General features: G+C 41.6%; 1 protein-coding gene across 2 annotated transcripts in view; it reads left to right on the top strand.

Annotated features, from left to right (window-relative positions):
• EML6 (EMAP like 6) overlaps positions 1 to 19,909 on the top strand; it is an 854,573-nt gene that overhangs the window by 511,051 nt on the left and 323,613 nt on the right. For both annotated transcript variants that reach the window (XM_069234186.1, XM_069234187.1), the window contains exon 14: positions 5,274 to 5,460. In XM_069234186.1, coding sequence (XP_069090287.1) covers positions 5,274 to 5,460 — 187 coding nt within the window. The remainder of the gene's footprint in view (positions 1 to 5,273; positions 5,461 to 19,909) is intronic.

The raw sequence follows: 19,909 nt of genomic DNA, 5'->3' as shown, positions 1-19,909 counted from the left end.
ATTTTGTACTTTGTTTGGATCTCTTGGGCATTTGAATAAGGGACTGGAGGTGGTGGCTTAATGTGCTCTCTTGTGTGGCCCTCTCTACTGTTGTCTTACAGTAATAGGGAGACTCACTGCGGACATAACCAATCAGTGCAGTATGGCTGTGTGTCATATGCTAGAACTAAGCTTAATTAGTCACTGTTATTAACGATTACTTATCTGTTAAAACTATTACTGCACCTACTTGGTATGGCTACCATGCCCTATGCCCATTAAGGCTTTCTCTTTTAGGCTTCTCTCTAAGTACTCACCAAATGATGGCTGTAATTTGTGACGTTTGTGCAAAGGTGAACACCTAGATGAATGTGTCCTGAACAGTGCAAGAATAACTAATATCTTGATATATTTTCGATTGCAAAGTTTTCTCATTGCCAGTGTGACTGTGGCTCAATGATAGCACTCAGAAGTTTGAACTTCGTAACTATCTATTGTCTGTTTCACCACTACATTTTAATACATTCTGCTACTCAGTCATGACTGTGTAGGGACATATGTTCAAGGTACGCTTTTTATGGGACAATAGAAAGCCAAAAAGTGACGGATAGAATACTTGAATTAATCTCACCCACTGATATTTACTCAGGGTGCATTCCAGTCCATTCTTCTTTTGCCCACTAGGTCACCTCAGACGAAAAACAGGCATACGCAAATAAGTCTTCATCTTGTTCCAATGGGAACAGTCCAGCCCAGACAGCCTATCCAGGTCCCCTCTGAATGGGAACATAAGCATACCCAAACCAATGTCAAGCTGAAATCTGTCTGTGGTTGTTATGCTTTAATTCAGCACCTGACGTGGCTATTTGGGCTGTACTGTTCCTACTGAAGCTAGATCAAGATTGCTTTGTATATAGCTGGATATGATTTGAGGTGACATTGTGGACAGTAAAACAGTGGGTTGGGATGCAGCCCCAAATAAACCTACCAGTCACTAAGATTAAATCAAGCATTCCACCCATTACATTTTTTGTCCTCAGAGATGTGGAGGGGTTACAGGCAGAGTGATACGGATGGGTGTAGTTGCTTGAATTTGAGTGTGACTGGGACCAGGAATGTAACAGGGATTGGGGGCATACATTACAGTAACTCTCCCAGACACTGTGCTAGATTTGAAGAACACCACGTCCTCTTCAGGGTCAGACTGGGACAGAAAATAGACCCCGGTACCAAAATAAACGTGGCCCCAGTAGTGAATTAGATAGCTAACAAAGTGACCTGTGTTCACAAATTGGGGCAGTTTTTAACTTGTAAAGGCACACTATATAAGTGTTTTGCAAGGTATGGAAGACTGCATGGATTTAAACTAGCTGCAGGCAATGTTTGCCTTAAATACAACAGTAAAAACTAGACCACAAAACAGAAGCAGCGGCCGCCACAAATCTCAGGGGTGGTGGCGGCGGGGATGGCGGGGACGGCGGGGACGGGGGGGGAAATAATTTAGAAAGAAAAAAAAAAACCTTTCCCAACGTCGCCTCACTCTTCTGCTCTCCTGATGGTGTCCCAGCAATCCCTGGGATTGGGCTCCCCCACGCAGTCTTGGCACTGCTTTCATGAGAGCAGTACGAGGACTGGTCTGAGCAGTTTGGTCTGCCACTCAGACACTGCATGGGAGTCTGTGCAGTTTCTCCAACCTGGCTGTGCCACACGGTTGGGTTGGAGAAACCTAAGTGCGCATGTTTGTTTGGTCGGTCTAAGACGGCCAGCCAAACAAACATGCACACTTAAGTGCACTCCACTCCCTCTCCTCTCTTCCCTCCTACCCCCGCGGCCCAGCCCCGCCCCTCTGTGCACATGCTGGCTGTGCCAGCAGCTGAAAAACGAAACGATAATGAAATATTGTTTTATTTTTCAGCTGCTGGCTGTTAGCCAGTTGGGTGGCGCTCCTTTGCCATTGCGGAGGAGCCACCCCTGTAAAACAGGCCCAAACATAGCCAAAAAACAGCTCACACACTAATCTTTCAGACCACTCCATCGGACACTACTTGATTGCTTTATAAGCCAGTCTGTCCTTGATCCTCTTTGAGAATTAATCTGAGTACTCCCTCTGGAGAGATGCAGCTGATGCAGAGATATTTGGGTCCCCACTAGCCTGCACAGATGTGAAACACTCTAGTAAGTATATGCCTCCTCCACTACCTTAGTGATTACCACTTGCTGTGTAGGCCTCAGCACTGCATCCACAGAGTTCAATATCTGCTGGCCTTTTTATCTACACCCGTATTGCCCCTGCTTCCCACCTTTAACCACACACATCTTTGCCCCGCCCATGACTACCCACCTGACTACCAAATTCTGCCCTCACCTCAGTCACTACCCACTGTCATCTGCACCGACACACCTGTTTCAGGCACTCCCTCCTACCCCACACCTGTCTCCACCTCACATATTACCGGCCTGTCGCCACGTTCGCCTCTACACACCCGCCCCCAATGGCCATATGTGTCTTCAGTCACTACCCTCCTCCTGCCATCCTCAGCTCTACTTGTTACTACTAGGAAGTGGAGTGTTCCAGTACAAAAAATATGCTTTAATACTTGTCATACTTTCTACATGTTTATATAATGGAGCACACATGCAAAGTTGGAAAATGTGGAAACTTTTAAATCTTGACGCAATGTTACTCCAGGAGGCATAATTTACATACAGATGTTAGTAGTTAGAGACGTGTATGTAAACCCATAGCTGGTAGCATTGAAAGCTCTCCCCTGCATCACTTTAATCAACTTTCCAACACAAGCCATGATTTGTGTTGGAAAGTAAATCCCACCACAACACTTTGTACTGCCTTTGCATCACTTTTGTGATATAACTCCTGTGCAAAGCTTTAGTACATTTGGGCCTTCATATCCTAAGTCATTGCACATTTTTATGTAAGTGAGGCAATGAGGCAGAAAGGACAGACTGAAAGCACACATAAAACAATAAAAATATCACAAATGGATGTCCCTTCACTTGTGAATGGGTCTTGGTAGGGCCAGAGGAGTCCTTCGGAACCGGGCCTGGCAGTGAACCATTATAGTCACCTAATGCATTTCTCCCATCCCAACATTCTTAACCCTCCCCAGTATTTACTCCAGACCCCCTCCATTTTTAGCTCCTCCAAACAGAGCCCCTCAGATTTCTCAACATCCCTTCATCACCCCCTGCCTAAACCTGCTCACCTCCCTTCTGCTCCAGCATTATACATGTTATAATAAATTAAAGTAAATTGCCTGGCTAGTCCCAAACACCCCATCCCCAGCACAGCACATGCATGTCTAACGTGTTCAGGTTATGCCGCCACACCCACACCCACAAATCGTAACCCTTAACCTGCCCTGTCTTGCCCTGCACATGCCAGTGCTAAGATAGAGCTCACAAGCTGGAAAGGCAATAAGAATACATTGGCAAATACTAACATTAAAATGCAAACAGTTTTTATTTGCAAAATCGAAGTTTCCAGTATCAGGGTTTCACGTGCTTCTGAAAATAAATTGCTTACATTTCAGTATTAAATACATGCATATTTGTTTGTATTAATTTGTTGCATACTCGCTGGCCGTGGTTTAGAAATGTTATAACTGATCAAAACAGATGGAGGTGTTTCACCTCTGTCTACCTTAATTAATCAGCCAATGGATCAATTATTGTGTAGGAATTTTCGCTACTTATATATGGAAAAAATAAAGAACATTAACATACCAATGATAAAATAGACTTGATTTCCTTTCGAGGTATCAGTGGTAATATTCTTGTTACTGGTACATGCCAAACTATTTTCATTAATATTTGTAGTTTCTGAAAATGGTTTCCTAAATTTAACTGGGCCTAGGCAATGGCGCTAGAACTGGAGATGTGGGAGGTGCAGCATCAAACCAATAAACCCAGGAGCAACTCCTCCGTTAGGGCGAAGGAGCGTTGCCCCACTAATTAAAATGGCCCATACCTCAGAGATGAAAAATAAAATGGTAATACATTTTATTTATTACCATTTTATGTTTCACCAACCCACGTTCCAAGCCCAGTGTCAGGACAGGGTAGGGCCGCTTCTGAGTGGCAGCAGCAGGAAGGAGTGGTGGGCTGGGCACTGAGGTTTAAAGTGTGCATACCTCTTTGGCCAGCTGGCTTGTGACGGCTAGACACACATGTGCACTTTAAACCTCTCAACCCAGCTGTCTTACACAGTTGGTTTGAGAGCAAGAACAGGCCTTCAGTGCCCTTTGGAGTGCTGAGAGAGCCCTCTTCATCCCATGCTGGTGCTTCACTCATGCTAGTTAACAGTATAAAAGCAGCATCAGGATTGGCAAGGGAAGTTGACTGGGCCAGCGCTGGAGGAGAGGAGAACACTTGGACCAGAGCAATGATGTGCAGCAAGGTAAGTAACGATTTTAGTTCCTTTTTAATGTATTTTGTTGGTATGTATGTTGTGCAATAAATTGCCGATATGCATTGCATTACCGTTTTAAAGTTAAACTTTTTAACTTTAAAATGATAATGTAATGCATGTCGGCACTCGGCAAGTTAGTAACTGTAATTTTGCACCTTGTGTGTGCATGCATCCACCACCCATATGCCCGCCTCACCACCCTCCGTAGTTGGCAGCTGTCACTGCATAAAACGTGAAAGAATTTAGATGTAGAAATCAACTCTAAAAGGGATCTTCAAATGTTTTTCTCCTGCCGCCATTTGTTGTGGTTTGAAAGGTAGACTCTCTCATATCCCCTATCCCTTCAGTGAGGTGATGTTATTGGCCAGTGGCACCACTCTAAAAATTGTTCCACCACCAGCAGGCCTAAGAGTTGGGGGCGTGCAATCAATTCATGAGGCCGTATGTCTATGTGGCCCCCTTCGTCGGCCATTTTCCGTACAGCCTGCTCTCCCTTTTCTTTCTGGCTAGGAGCTGGGCAGCCAGGTAAGTTGTAAATCTCCCAGCTTGTGATGGTGATAAACATCAAGAAGACTCCTCAAAAGGCTGTGGTCCACTGGAGATTTTACCCCCACCAGGTACTTGCAGCAGGATGGAGGTTAATCTGTTGTATTGATTGCCTAAGGGGACCTGTAGGCAGTAGGAAGGATTATATCCCCATAAATCTTGCGAAGGAAGCAAATGAAATATAAACAGTGCAAAGTAATTTTACCCATTCTTTGGTTATGTATAACCTGCATCTGTGCTGTAAGGCATGTATTGTACCTTTTCAGGTAGATGATTGGGAGACCATTGCTCTTATGTGGATTGCTATTTTGTTTTTCAGTTACAGAGGATATGACTGCCGGAATAATTTGTTCTACACTCAGACTGGTGAAGTGGTGTACCACATAGCAGCAGTGGGCGTGGTGTACAGCAGACAGCAGCACTCCCAAAGACTATATCTTGGACATGATGACGACATTCTCTGCCTTGCCATTCATCCTGTAAAGGACTACGTAGCAACTGGCCAGGTGTCTATTTATTTTATATCGACTTCAACTATTAAATTATTACCTCTGTTAAGCATTAACAAAAATAAAAGAGATAATCTAAGCATGCTGTTCATTTTTAAATGTATAACTGATGTGTGTTTATAGGTGCATTGCATAAGAATTGTCTTTGAAAGTCTAGAACAATTGGTCTAGATTCACACATTGTGGGTGTGTCTCTTATTAAAAACTCAATTCACTTTCTAGCAAGGTTCCTATATGCCCTTATAATATGAACATCATTGCTAAAGATACACACATTCTTAAGTTATGTCACTATTCTTTATAAAATACATTGGTTTGCTGATTGTTACAGATTACACACTATCCTAATGATATTAGGATGAATAGTAAAAATTAGTTGCACTGCACTTCTTAATGACTTTATCCATCTCTCCTCTGATATGCTTTATTATGTTTGCCACATGTTTCACTCTGATGAATCTAAATATCTGTAAGTGACATGCAGATAAAGGAATGTTCACTTTTAGAATGTGTAGGCATATCTCAGAAATTGGAGATATTTCATCATTAGAAGCTGTGCATAGGGTGGTATTTCTGTCCTTTTTGCTTGCAGAGGGTAATGTTTGAGAGGGGCTTCCCATAGAAATAATAATGCACTAAAAGGTCTTGGCTGCAAATTATAATATAGTATCTACCATATCTATCCATAGATTCTGAATTATTCTCAAAAGTGTACACTGCAATGTGTTCTAGGTAACGTGCAGTCTTTTAAAATGATTGTTTTTAAATGTACCTGAATTTTGCTCGTAGCATCATCAAAAGCTTCCAGGAACAAATTTGTGTTACCAGGGTATGTTTATGTTGCTAGAATTGTTGTATGCTACTTCTCTGTTAGAATTTTAAAAGTTACTATGCAGGAGGTGTTGAATGTTATCTTGCAACATGTGCACTACGCAAGATATGCTTAGGCTACGATGAAGAAAATATTTCTCAAAGGTTTTTTCATCACTGAACTGTTTCTAGGTCCATTGATTAAGCCACTTACCACGATCGGGTTGACTTTCTCTGATTGGACCAGGTTTTCTTCATTGAGAGCAAACATTCTATACATTTAAAAACTGAAACTAATGGAATACTTTGTATAAAGATTTTGGCAGTAAGAATAAAGCCACTCAGCATCATCTCGTTAATAAACCCTGTAGCTAGAAGAGAAAAGGAGAATAATGATGCAATCTTTTGCTCATAGTCAATAGCAAGACACTGATGACTTTTATTGGTGGTAAGCCAATGTCATGGCAACGCATATGCATTAAATATAATAATGTGTAAGACTTTATTCAGGAGACATGTTAGACATTTTGCACTGGTTTAGTAATCTGACAGTAATTGTCTGATGTTCAAAACAGTTTCACCATTACTTTACAGGCTTTGCACAGCATTATTGTTCAATAGAGTCTTCAAGCTTTAAACAGTTGTTTACATTTAAGTTAATAGCTTAAATGTTAATGCAGACTGCATTTTTGGATGTCTGATAAGAATGTTTTAGGGTGTTGCTGACCCTATTGTGCAATGTGTTTAATGGTGTCGAGCTTGCTTTGATGAGTTTTTCACCACCAGGACATGTAATACTTGAGAGTACATATCAAACTTTTTAACTACAATGCACGCTGCCCAGTGACCTGTCTAGGGCCTATCTTGAGGGTGATTTATTTGTAATAAAAAGGGAGATTTAGGCTTGGCAAGGGGGCTATTTTGCCAAGGTGAACTTAAAAGTACATGTCCTTCCTTTTAATTACACAGCACCCTGCCCTATGGGCTACCTAGGGCATACATTAAGGCTGACCAGTATGTAATAAAAGGGAAGTTAAGGCTTGGCAAAGGGTTTTAAATACCAAGTCAACGTGTCTGTTTAAAAGGCTGCATTGGCAAGCATGATTTTAAGGGGTTACTAAGTGGGTGGCACAATAAGTGTGGTAGGCCTACTAGTAGTATTTAATTTACCAGCCATGCATATTTGATATACCACTTTACTAGGGACATATAAATAAATTTAATATGCCAATCAGGTGTAAACCAATATGACCATGTTTTCGGGAGTGAGCACAAGCAGTTTAGCACTTGTTAGAAGTAGTAAAGTGCACAGTCAGAAACCAACAAAACTAATTCAGCAAAATAGGAGGGGTGAATGTAAAGCATTTGGGGGTAGGTTGTCCAAAGGCTGACAGGACTAACAAATGCCAACTTTGTGCACTGCCATCAGTGTCTTTCTTTCCATGCCAATGTACATGGATCCGAAGCTTGCTCCCAGTTTTTTCTTTTCAGTTGAACTTTTTTTCTTTACATTTCACCCCAGTGTGCAATGTAACATGTCCCTTCCCCAAACCACAGGGTGTAAGCCTTGTCTGGACTGTAGCACGCAAATGCCTGTGACTGGCCCATACAAAGTAAGTCTCTGGTATTTGAGTTTAGATCACAGCTCCAAGACACATGAAGAGTCTGTTCTCATCAATCCAAAGGTGACCCGGGAATATGATTAGAAGCTATATGTCACCTAACACTGTAAGAAATCCTGCAAGTCCTGCTCCCGCTCGAAGTCATGGGTGCAAACCCACTCTGATTTTGAGGCGGATGCCGCAACAGGTCCTCGTTGCAGTTAAGGTCTTATGTAAAGTGGGAGATGAAACAGAAGCACAAAAAGGCTAAGTGGAATTGTCCCTGTCCTACCACTCTCTGCCTGAGAAGTTCCAAGGATGTCAGGGTGCCTCTCTGTCTCACTTCAGGTCCTCTGACGAGGAGCCAATTCTGCAGCTGATCCTGATGCTCCCTGGGTTTCCCTGTCCATCAGCAACGTTGCAACAGATGGAGGCATTTAAAAAACGCCATGTTACATATCTTTGGTACCCTTTCGGCTGTCTCTGGTGCACCTTCAGGCTCCAAGGATTAACAGAGGACTCCAGCCAGGTTACCACCTGCATCAGCTGATTCAATCTCAGCACCATCTGTGTCTCCTGAACCCGTCTCAAGTAGCACAGTCGTTTCAGTGCCAACTGCTACTCCAACTTCAAAATCCATGCCGGTCCCTTCAATATAAATGCTGTCCTGGCGAAGAGGAGGATGCCATATTAGTAGTTTTGTCTGACTCTGAGCCAAATTCATCTCGGCCTCAACCGAAGTTGTGTCCCAGATTTGCCCTGATGCTTTTGGTCCCCTTAGAATCTGGTTCAGACATGACAGAGCCTCCTACAAAGAGCAACTCTCTTAGCACTCTAGAAATTCTGTAGTTCTGACTCTGACCAAAGTCAGCCTGCCTTCAGAGATGATGAGGATTTTTTATGTATATACAGGAGGTCAGTGGGTTTGTTGCTTCCCTGAATGCTTGGCCGGTTTTAACTCATGGGCCATCAATGAAGGAGAGTATTTATTTTGCCTGCCATGGTGGTACTCCATGCATCTGAGGTTTTGGACTTACAGCTTCCTTCTATAGAAGTCAAGCAAACATTCTCACTGAAGTTCTGCATCCTGGACACGCTTCCTCTGAACCCCTACTGCCATTCAAGTGAGGCCAGGACCTAAGACATTGTTGGGCACCTGGGCTAATCCTTGTTTTTGCCCACAATTGAGTAGACAGGTAGCCAGACACACCAGCCCATGCAAGAAAATCTAGTTGTTTCAAGCTTCCACCAGTACAGTAGTGTAAACATTATTTCTTTGCAAATTACCATTTTGCCCCCCTCAACAGTGAGTGAAAGAAAACAAATGCTTTCATGTGCTAGCCTGGCCCTGCAGTCGCTGAATGCCAGCTCTGGGATGTTCACATGTGGTCTGAAACATAGTCAACAAGATCTTGCCTCTAGCCACTAAAAAATTTTTGGGCGTCTGAGTCTCAAACTGTCCAGGATGGTCAGGATGCGGCCAAATATGCTATGCACTACTGACTGTTTGAGCATAGCAGTTGGAACTAGTGTGGTGTTTCACTGTAATACAGGGTTCTCTGGAGGCGTGCAGGCATCACTGATGGACATGCCTTTCAACAGGTCTGCTGTTTGGCCACAGGGCTGACTTGGCCCTGGAATAGTTTAACGAGATCCAGACCACGGCACATTCCCTGGGCCTTTCTACACATGCAGGTGAATTTCCTCCGCAATTTCGGTCCTTTTGGGGTTTGAATACCAACAGTGCCAAGGCCCACTGTCTCTGCAACGGATACCCTAGTACTTACAATGTCGGGGTCAAGAATCAAGCAGACAGTGTCCAGAATACCAGAGGCAACAAACCTCAGTCTCCACCCTTACAACAGCCTCTGACAGCTTTACTTCACCCCTAGTGGCACAGCCATAACATTCCACAAATGGGTCCTTCAGACCATTTAACAGGGCTGGTTCCTGCTGTTCTTTTGTCAGTGTCTTACACCCACAGGAGAGTAGCTTTCAGAGGAGCACCTGTCTGTCTTATTTTTTGCCATTATACAAATCAAGTACACAGCACCCAGTGTCCCATATTAAGAGGGTTTTACATAGTACATGCATTTTGCCATCTCAGATGTAATAGGATGTAGAATAATTAGAATCATTTCATTTCTTATTGTTTGTATGATCCTTTCTCTAAATAGTTTCCCTAAGAAAAGAATGCCTTAGCAGTCTCATCTTTTTATCATACCATTTAACATACAGTAGGTATTTGTTATGCAAAGCTTTAGCAAGAGGTCACTTGTAGAAATTAAGTAGCAAGAGTGAGAGAATAGACCTCCGTGGTACACCATACATGAGAACTTTTCGGCTTCTCTGAAATGGTCGGCAAACCACAGTTTGTGTTCTATTGCAAGGAAAGATTAAAACCATTTAAATCAGGTTTTTCAAATAACTACCTTGTTAGCAGCTGGTAGCTCTCCAGATAAAGGTAAGTAGCTCTCCTGTGCGCAGCCCAGCCAACTAAAATATAATCTGTTGCCTGTCTGAATTAATATATTGTATACCAAAATTGTAAAGTGTGTACTGGAGATGAAAATGTATGTTTTACGACTTCTAATCTGATGTTATGCGAAATACGTGGTTGAATTTCCAAAATATATTTTAAACTCTTATTTGAGTGATAAATTATTTGTTGCTGTAGAGATTCATTACTAATATAATTACCTTGGTGTCAGTGGTGTTGCAGTTATGGCTGCCTTTATTACCCATCTAGAGGAATTACATGTTGACAATTTATTGTGTTTTGTGTTACTGCTGACAATCCTGCCTGATGCCCTGAGGTGATCACTGGTGCTATTCTTTCTTAGGGTGGCCACTAATGTAATTTCGTCAGATGTGGTTACTAATATAACACTACAATAGAAATGATATCATTAGCTTGGGATGATTTTCCTTGAACTTAAGTAGCTCTTATTAAAGAAAATGTTGGAGATGACTGATTTAAATGTTACTCTGCTTATGCTGTATTCATCTAATCTGGGCCTCAGAATAGAATAGTTTATAGTTAAAAAAAAAAAAAAAAAGGCAGTGGAGAGGTCGAGTAATAGTGCACATACATCTCCATTGTGTGCTGCTTTTCTTAAATCATCAAGAGCTGATACCATGATCACTTGAGAGCTTTTGCCCGATGGTAACCCTTCTTCAATAAATTGTCTATTTTTCTATAACATTAGTTTACTGAAGATTAAAAAAAAAAAAAAGTTTAACATAAAAAAGAACGAGTATGGGAGATGGGTCTTTGGTTGCTAGATCTTATTTGTCTACATTTGTTTTTTTAGTACAGGCCTGGCCTCTGCCTGTTTCTATAACCTGAGAACTGTCACTAGGTTACATTTGAGAATAGGAAGAATTGGTTGGAGAGAAAAAGAGAATATGAATTTAGGTAATTTAACAGGTGCAGGGTCACTGGGAAACCTGAGTGCTGCATGTTACCTAAAGTCTTTACAGGAGTTAAAGAGGTAATTAGCTAAACATAATCACACAAAGAAAGATCAATTTGTATAGCTCTTGTTCTCAGAGACTCTGGAGGTTATTCTAACTTTGGAGGAGTGTTAATCCGTCCCAAAAGTGACGGTAAAGTGACGGATATACCACCAGCCGTATTACGAGTTCCATAGGATATAATGGACTCGTAATACGGCTGGTGGTAAATCCGTCACTTTTCCGTCACTTTTGGGACGGATTAACACCTCCTCCAAAGTTAGAATAACCCCCTCTGTGTTGTTAGTCGTATAGGGATGAGCAATGGGGGTTGCAAGAAAATCCGTTACAGGCATTAATAATTTTATCCTCTAAATAATTCGCTTTTTGAATACAAATATCTCTGGAATCAGGGGTGGAGCTACCTGAGATTGCTGAGTTTGAAGTTCATCTATGATTCTGAATAGTTCTTTGGATTAGTTGGTTGAATTGATAATTCTGTCACAAAAAAAAATCTTTTTCCCAGGGCAGTCACTTCTTTGTAGAGCTTTGATAACTTCTTGAACTTTAATTTATATATCTCATTACTGCTCCTTTCACGTTTATGTTCAACCTGACATAGAGACAGTTTCATTTTGGCAAGTTTGGATCTATACCAAGCAGTCTCCTTGGGAATTGGTTTTCAAAAGAAGCAGCTTATCTAATACCTTAGTGAATGGGAAATTAAAAATGTCAGCCATTCTATCACAATAATTTTCGGGATTTGTGAAAGCAGTGGACTTTAACTTCTCATTCAGAAGAAGGGATATATGTTTTTTGTCTGCATTTTTTAGAGTCTTGCTGCATTGTTTCTAAGGATTATGAAATAGTTGCTCCGAATTGTTTTGATGGGGGCTTCTACCTTTAACGAGGAGTTAATGAAAAATGCATTATGTGTAGATTTATGGTTTAGTATTTTGAGGTTACAGGTATTAATACCAATTTAGAAATTATCTGTAATACTCACTACCTCGTTAATCCACAAATTGAAATTTCTCAGAACCATCAGATCTAGTACTAATACTAAGGCTTTCGTACTAACCTTGTCCACTGTCTTTTCAACGGAGGCCCTGGGTTTATGAGGCAAGATGCATGGCAATAAATATATGTAAGTTTAAAGAGCTTCCACATCCTCCTCTAAAGCTCAAGTTTCTGCTGAAACGGCAAGGAAATTAAGTGCAATAATTGCAACACCACCTCCAGGTCTAGATTGACTGTCTGCTAAAAAAATATTATAGTCTGCTGGAATGAAATCATCTAAAAGATGGGTTATATTGGTTAGCTAGCCAAGTCTCAGGCATGTGAGGTTGAGGTTTTAGGCCTTGTAGAGTTCTCTAGTGTTGTAACGATGTACACCAAACTCAGATAGCTGTGATTTGTTCTATTGTGCTAGAAAATAACGTCTAGAACCTGGAAACCTCAAAGCATTTATGGCCTGATAATGACTTTGGCAAAGGGGATTACTCCGTCACAAACATGACGGATATCCTGCCCGCCGTATTCCAAGTTCCATTATATCCTATGGAACTTGTAAAACGGTGGGCGGGAAATCCGTTGCGTTTGTGACAGAGTAAACCCCTCCGCCAAAGTCATAATCAGGCCCTTAATATCTTACTTTGGTTCAACAGCGAAAAATTAAGGGAATCGATGAACCTTGTAATGGGTGGCACCACAATTAGCAGAATACTTTTCGAACCTGGAGCTCTTTCTTTATTTGTTTAGTATGGGAGAGAAACCCCATAAAACAATCAACAATGTACAATATACAATTACATTACGGTACAATTAATCCAATACTTAACCTCCGTAAGAATACAATTGTCACTTGATACATGCCATTATCAAACACACAGGTCGTAGTCTCACAGTGCTATGTGCAACAAAGCTAAAAACAAGCAAGTACATTTGCTAAAATGCAAATAAGTTTTTCAAACAAAATACCTGAAAGGTTTTTTATTTGTAACCTGTGCACCAACCCACAATTAATAATCAATTTGATAAAATTGTAAAAAATGCTAAATAAAATCATTAAGCAATATGAAAATAAATTATAGTCATCCCTGACATTTATCAAACCTATCAAAATAATGACAGAGTAATAGTATTTACAAAGAATACCCCATACCTTTTCGTTTTAACCAGATTGTACATAGATATCTGCTCACGGTAAAGACAATATGGGGATCAGTATGCGTCCGTAGTATTCTGGAGGCTACTTGATGATGTCTCACTCCAAGCATAATACATAAAGGTTTAATCCAAACATTCCTTGCTCCCTTACACAGAGGGCAAAAAACATAAATGGCATAGGTCGTCTGGGGTGTCCCATCAAATGGGACATAATGCCTGGTCCGCAGAAGAATGCTTCCTTCTACTTAAAAATGTACCCGTCTGGAGTATACCCATCCTAAACGTAATATATAATGTTCTAACTTGGGTGGGAGTTATAACATTCATAGAGGGTTCAAACACTGGGGAGCGCTCTTCACCCTCTGCGTTTGACATCTCCTCATCTTGAAATTACCTTTAAATGATCTATGTGGGTTAAAGGTCATATTTTGTTTTCCACGTATTCACTTCTAAACCCTTCTGTCGCAGTAATCCGAAAATGTATTTACAAGTCAGTTAACTCGCCATTTCCCCCCTATCTCTCACTTGGGAATAATTGGCTATGTTAATGTTAACAATAATATTGAGCAAATCATGGCTCATTCCCATCTGTCCTCGTGAGTGCCATTACGGTTCTCTCAGAACTAGGTTGAAAGCCATTTTAAGGTCTGTGAATGCCATGTTAAGGTGGTCTTTTGTTAGCTGAAGATATTCCCAGCGTAGTAATGTTAACCAAAATATCTGATCAATAGTAATCGTTTTTGTTAGGAAGCCTGTTTGTAGCAAAGAAATTATATTGGCTTCACTTATCTAATCTTACAATTTGACCAATACTCTTCCAGGTTTAAATTTGAAACTGGTTATGAAGTCCTACTGCATCAAATCTCTCTGAAAAATCCCAAAACACAACCCTGATTGAGTAATCCGAACATCAGGCAGTAACTTGTTAGTGCTTCATACCACACTTCTGCCGTCTCCAAGTAAAGTAAATACCAAGTGTTACTTTTACCTAATGTAGTGGTACTCAAATTACCCAGTTTAGAAGAATTGTAGCCTGAGGACGATATGCTGGGATTCAAACTTGTGACCTCCAGACCGCTGCCTGTTTCAAGCATGGTCATCTCAACGAACTGTCCTGCTGGTTGAGTGACGCTTTTTAATCATTTACATTTTTTCTAAAATAACATTTTTGTAACAGAAAAGGTATATTGACTAGGAATGCCCAATTTGTTTGGGCCCTCACTCTACGGAGGGCCACATACACTTGCCATGCACTGTGGATTTCCACTTATCCTTACTGATTGTTTGGGTACACAGGGGGAGTTGGATAGGCTTGCAGGCCCTGCAGTGTTGGGCAACCTATATATTGTAGACTGGGATTCCCAGAACTTTGCAAGGAATATGACATACCAGTAGGACATTTTTTGCCCCATGGGGGACTTATTGGAGTAATATGCAAAATATGGGAATAATGTGCAAATGGTGGAAAGAGGTTGCAGAGGAACTCCCTGAGCATAAGTGTTTCCAATATATCTTTATGTTTTATGACCCAACTAAAACAGTCACCTTATATTGGACACTTTTAAAGTCTGCAGGGGACGACCTGCTGGCTTTATGGCAGAAACGGGCAGACAACTTAGGCATCCAGCCTACTGATGCTAACTAGACAACATTCTTAAGTGTTGCCTCAGGGTATCTAGAAATGCCAGATTCAACCTTATCCAGTATTATTACCCCATACTGTGTGTATATTACCCCAAAAAAAATTAATCACATGTTCCTGGATGAGTGGGGCAGGATGCCGTAGGCGTACTGATGAAGGGGCAGACTTTTACCGTATGATCTGGAACTTCTCTTCACTTAACATATATAGTGGGACACAATACTCTGGGCTATAGATAGAACCACTACTGCAAGATCTTCTCCATCCATTGGTTTACTTACTGGGTCATTTCCCAAGTACTAAGGCCAACTTAGTGATGAGTAAGTTTATATATTTGGCTTAAAAGGCTGCATGCGATGAGCTGGAAAATCCCTGGTGCCCTGACCTGCAGAAATGTAGAAAAGAGCTGCGTGCATGGGTGAAATGTGGAAGTGCATCTCTAGGATGGGAAGAACAGCGGAGAGTGTGACAGCATCCTGTAGTGCAGACTTAGGTCACGATTTCTTAATCCTACCCAGCCATAATTGGCTCAGGGCAGCTGAATCTGTCTCTGACTGATGGAAAACAATCACCATGGTGAATAGAAAGAATGGGGGGGATAGAGACCTGTAGAATCATGGTGACTATACTTTCTGCCCATGGAAGGCAAATGTAGTTCCGCATCCCCACAAGTGTGTACAGTTGTGGTATTTCCGGCCCGTGGACACACACACCTGGTTGTTGCCCCCACTCCAATATTTCTGATTTTTGGTTGTGCCCTACATACTAGGCTACTGCATCATCATCCTCATCATTGGTCACAATGTGGCATTTCTCAGACTACTGTAGCAGGAAGATAAGGTTGTGTTATCCTTGTATGCACTCCTCCTTCATAGATGCCTGCATCGGTATCGTTTTATTCGATGTATCTATTTTCAGAGGTCGGAATCTTCTATCTAAATGAAGCTTGTTGTACGTCACTGGTTGCTCTGATATTGTTATAATTATAAAAAAATAGTTTCAGCAGGAAAAAGACGTTGCGTGTCTTCCCAGCCACAGCTATGAAGGGCACAAATGTAGAGGCATTCCTAGTCCACTATGATAGATTCATTGTAGGATGACCTCCCTAAAGACAAAGCAGCAAGCAGCCATGAACAAAATGTTTTAAAAAACGTGAATAAACACCTCCTGCTCTCAAGTCATTGGTGCTGTGGCGATTCTTCTAGCCATATGACCCTTAGATAATGGCATGGTGTAACGTTAAGTAAATCCTGCTGTTGCCATCTTACACACCTTCTCGTGTGGATCTCTCTATGGCACTCAAACCAATTAAACAATGTTTCGCATGTAGGTTTAGGCTCAACTACCAGGGTATACTGGCCTGGAAATGTATGCTATAGGTATACTTATAAGTCTCACACAAAGTGACCACCAGCCAAAAACATCATCCTGGAAGGAAGACATGGCAGCGACCTTTAGCAGCGAAAGGAAAACTCTTATCTTCCACCTCTCCCCTTGGCCAATCTAGTTTGTGACAGCATCTCCAGATGTATCACAGTGTCAGACGATCGCAGAAAGTGCTGAAGGCCGTGAAAAATGACTGCACCTTGATGAAGTCAAGTAATCGACCAAAGATCTTGTCACATCTACATTAAAGCAACCTCAAAACAAAAACCGACATGTACTGCACAGCCAACCAGTGAAACCAGTTCGTTTGAGACATTACATGAAAATTGCATTTGAGGGAATCTCGCATGAAACGTGAAAGGGAGGAAATAGCTTGTATTTAGAAATCACACCAGATACAAGCAGGAGACTGTCACGGAGAGAAAATGTCTCTCTGCCATGCTTTTACTGTTCCTATGAGACATTTTCTGCTCTCACCATCCACCTGTGCGCAAAATTCATTTGAATTTTCACATCTATACAATTCACCTAACGCAAAATTCGTCTAGAATTTATCTATGAAAAAAGGTTTGTCACTGTCATCTTAAAGAAGTTAATCTAGAGGATTGTTAATATTCAGCTCTGTGAAAATGTTCTTGAAACTCTTTTATTCTCCAGTTCCAGTTCTGCCATCTGGCTTCCTAGTGAGTGATGCTTTTTCTGCCCAGTCTTTCCCGAACCGCCGATACAAATCCTGCCATTTAATACTCCGAGTGAAGGCACAACGAAGGCAGTCTGTTTCCTGTTATTGGGAAATCGTTCAGACTTTTTCAAACAAATGAATTGTCAGTGTTTATTAGAAATGTTTCCTCTTACAAATAGGCAATAATGTGCATGGTTAAGCCTTGAGATGCTTTTGCACTTCTTTTCAAGAACACATTCAATGGTTTTGTTTGGGTCCTGCCACTCAAGCAATGCGAAATACTGGCATCAATAGTGTTTGCTCCACAAATGGGTGAATTCTATGGAAGAGTTCTAGATTTAAAAGCCTGGGAAAGTGTTTTACCAAACGTTTGAAAGATTGCATAATATTTACAAAGTGTTTCTTGAGATACGATTGCATTTTATTTTGAAGTTAATCTATAACCTCTGCCTATTTTGCCTACATCCTTCAGATTCCAGTGGAAGATTTACATTTCTGAACATATATTTAAGCTATAGGTTAACACTAGTAACTTTTTCCTGTACTTGTTAGGCTAAGGCCCAAGAAGCCATAAACATTTCTTCCTACTTTCTTTTGAAGGTCAACGTCGGGAATCCTCCAATTTGTGATTTACAAAGTGTTAGACATTGGGTTTCTGGTTGGCAGAGGCATGCACCCTGTCCAAGCAGGAACCACAACCCTATTCACAGTAAGTCACCAACACACCCTAAATTAACCTCTGCTCACCTCCTGGTAGCTTGGCACAGAACAGGCAGTTTTAACTTAACTGTGCAAAGTATTTGTGCAACACTTCAAACAGTGAAAACACCACAGGAAAAGACACCACATCTGGTTAAAAAAATAGAGCTTAATTACAAAACAAGATCAAAACTACAAAAATCCAGTTAGTAGGACTCGAGATATGATTTTTTTTAAAGAATAAATTGAATGTAGTACTTAAAAGCACAACATGCAAACCGGGGCTATACAGTCGCACTGGATGAGGTCAAATATGAAAAGTCTGGCTGACTGCGATAAAGTGCGGGTCGAGTACAGGGACCAGCCTTGGCCCGCTGAAACAGTACATTGGTTCGGAGTTGTGTCGAAGTCTAGAACTTGATGTGAGGAGCAAAGGAGCTGATGCGTTGGCATCGATCTAGTGGCTCTGGTTGACTCCGAGCCGCATAAAGTCAAAGATGCATCAGGAATGAAGGTGATGCAACACTCCTTCAGTGATGCGGTTTCCAGATCCTCGCAGCAACGACGATGGGTGAGCATTGATGGAGATGCACCATTTCCAAGCAGCGCAAAGGCGTAGGTGCATGGATTTTGGACGGGAGCAGCACTTTATACCCACTTCCAAGGGCCCAGGACTGGATTGGATTGGGCAAGACTCACAGACGGCAGAGTCTAGATGAGGTAGTTGATGGGTTGGAAGTATTTTGTGTCCCTGAGACGTCAGAAGAACAGGAGGCAAGCTCTTGGAGTCACTGTGGTTCTGGGTTCAAGTGTTGTGGGTCTAGTCCTTCTCACCCAGGTAAGGAGGGCAGCAGGCAGCTGTTCAGCAAACAAGAAGGCAGTTCTTCCAGAGCAGCAGTTCAGTAGAGTACCATTCTTTGTAGCAGCACAGCAGTCCTTCATACTGGCAGAGTATCCACATGTCCAGAAGTGTACTGAGGTGGTGGTTTTTTAGGTCCAGTACTTTGGTGCGTTGGTTCTGGAAGGTGGGAGAAGCTTTGAGATAGTGGTTTTGAAGTGCAGGGAATCCCTTCCCTGGCTTCAAGCTGGCAGGAGTGACATTACAGGGTTGTTAGATCTATTGTGAGGAGACAGGGCACAGCCTATTCAGGTGCAAGTGGAGCTGCGTTTAGCTTCTCCCACAATCAAGCCAGTTAATGGCCCATCAGGGCCCATCAAGTCATACCTAAGCTCCCATTGTGTTAGCAGTCTAGAGGGAATACACAAAGCCCAGCTGTTACCCCATCCCAGATGTGTGCTGGAGGCAGGCTACAGGCAAACAGGGCAGAAAAATGCCAACTTTCTAAGAGTGACATTTTCAGAATTGTAACAATAAATCAGACAATACCATTAAAGAGGATTTATTATACAATTTCATAGGTACTACACATGATATATCTATCCCTTCTCAATTAGGAGTTACAAATGTAATGTTATCCTATGAAAGAGGTAGGCCTCACAGTACTGGAAAATGACTTTGGGAGTTTTTCACAAGCAGGACATGTAAAACTTAAAAGTATATGTCCTTCCTTTTAAGTACACAGTACCTGCCCGATGGGCTACCTAGGGCCTACCTTAGGGGTAACCTACATGTAATAAAAGGGGTGTTTAAGGCTTGGCAAAGGGTTTTAGATGCCAAGTCGACATTACAGTTTAAACTACACACACAGGCTCTGGAATGGAAGACCTGAGACATGTTTAAAGGGCTACTTAAGTGGGTGGCATAGTCAGTGCTGCAGGCCCACTGGTAGCATTGAATTGACAGGCCCTGGTCAAGTGTTATGCACTTTACTAGGGACTTATAAGTAAAGTAAATATGAAAAGTGGGTATATGTCAATCAAACCATGCTTTATGGAGAGAGCCCAAGCACTTTATCACTCACTGGTTAGCAGTGATAAAGTGCACAGAGTCCTAAGGCCAGCAAAAACGAATTCAGCAAAAACCTGGAGGGAGAAAAGCAT

This window comes from Pleurodeles waltl, chromosome 5 (assembly GCF_031143425.1).
Source record: "Pleurodeles waltl isolate 20211129_DDA chromosome 5, aPleWal1.hap1.20221129, whole genome shotgun sequence".
Taxonomy (NCBI): domain Eukaryota; kingdom Metazoa; phylum Chordata; class Amphibia; order Caudata; family Salamandridae; genus Pleurodeles; species Pleurodeles waltl.
This window is presented reverse-complemented; position numbering and strand designations above follow the sequence as displayed.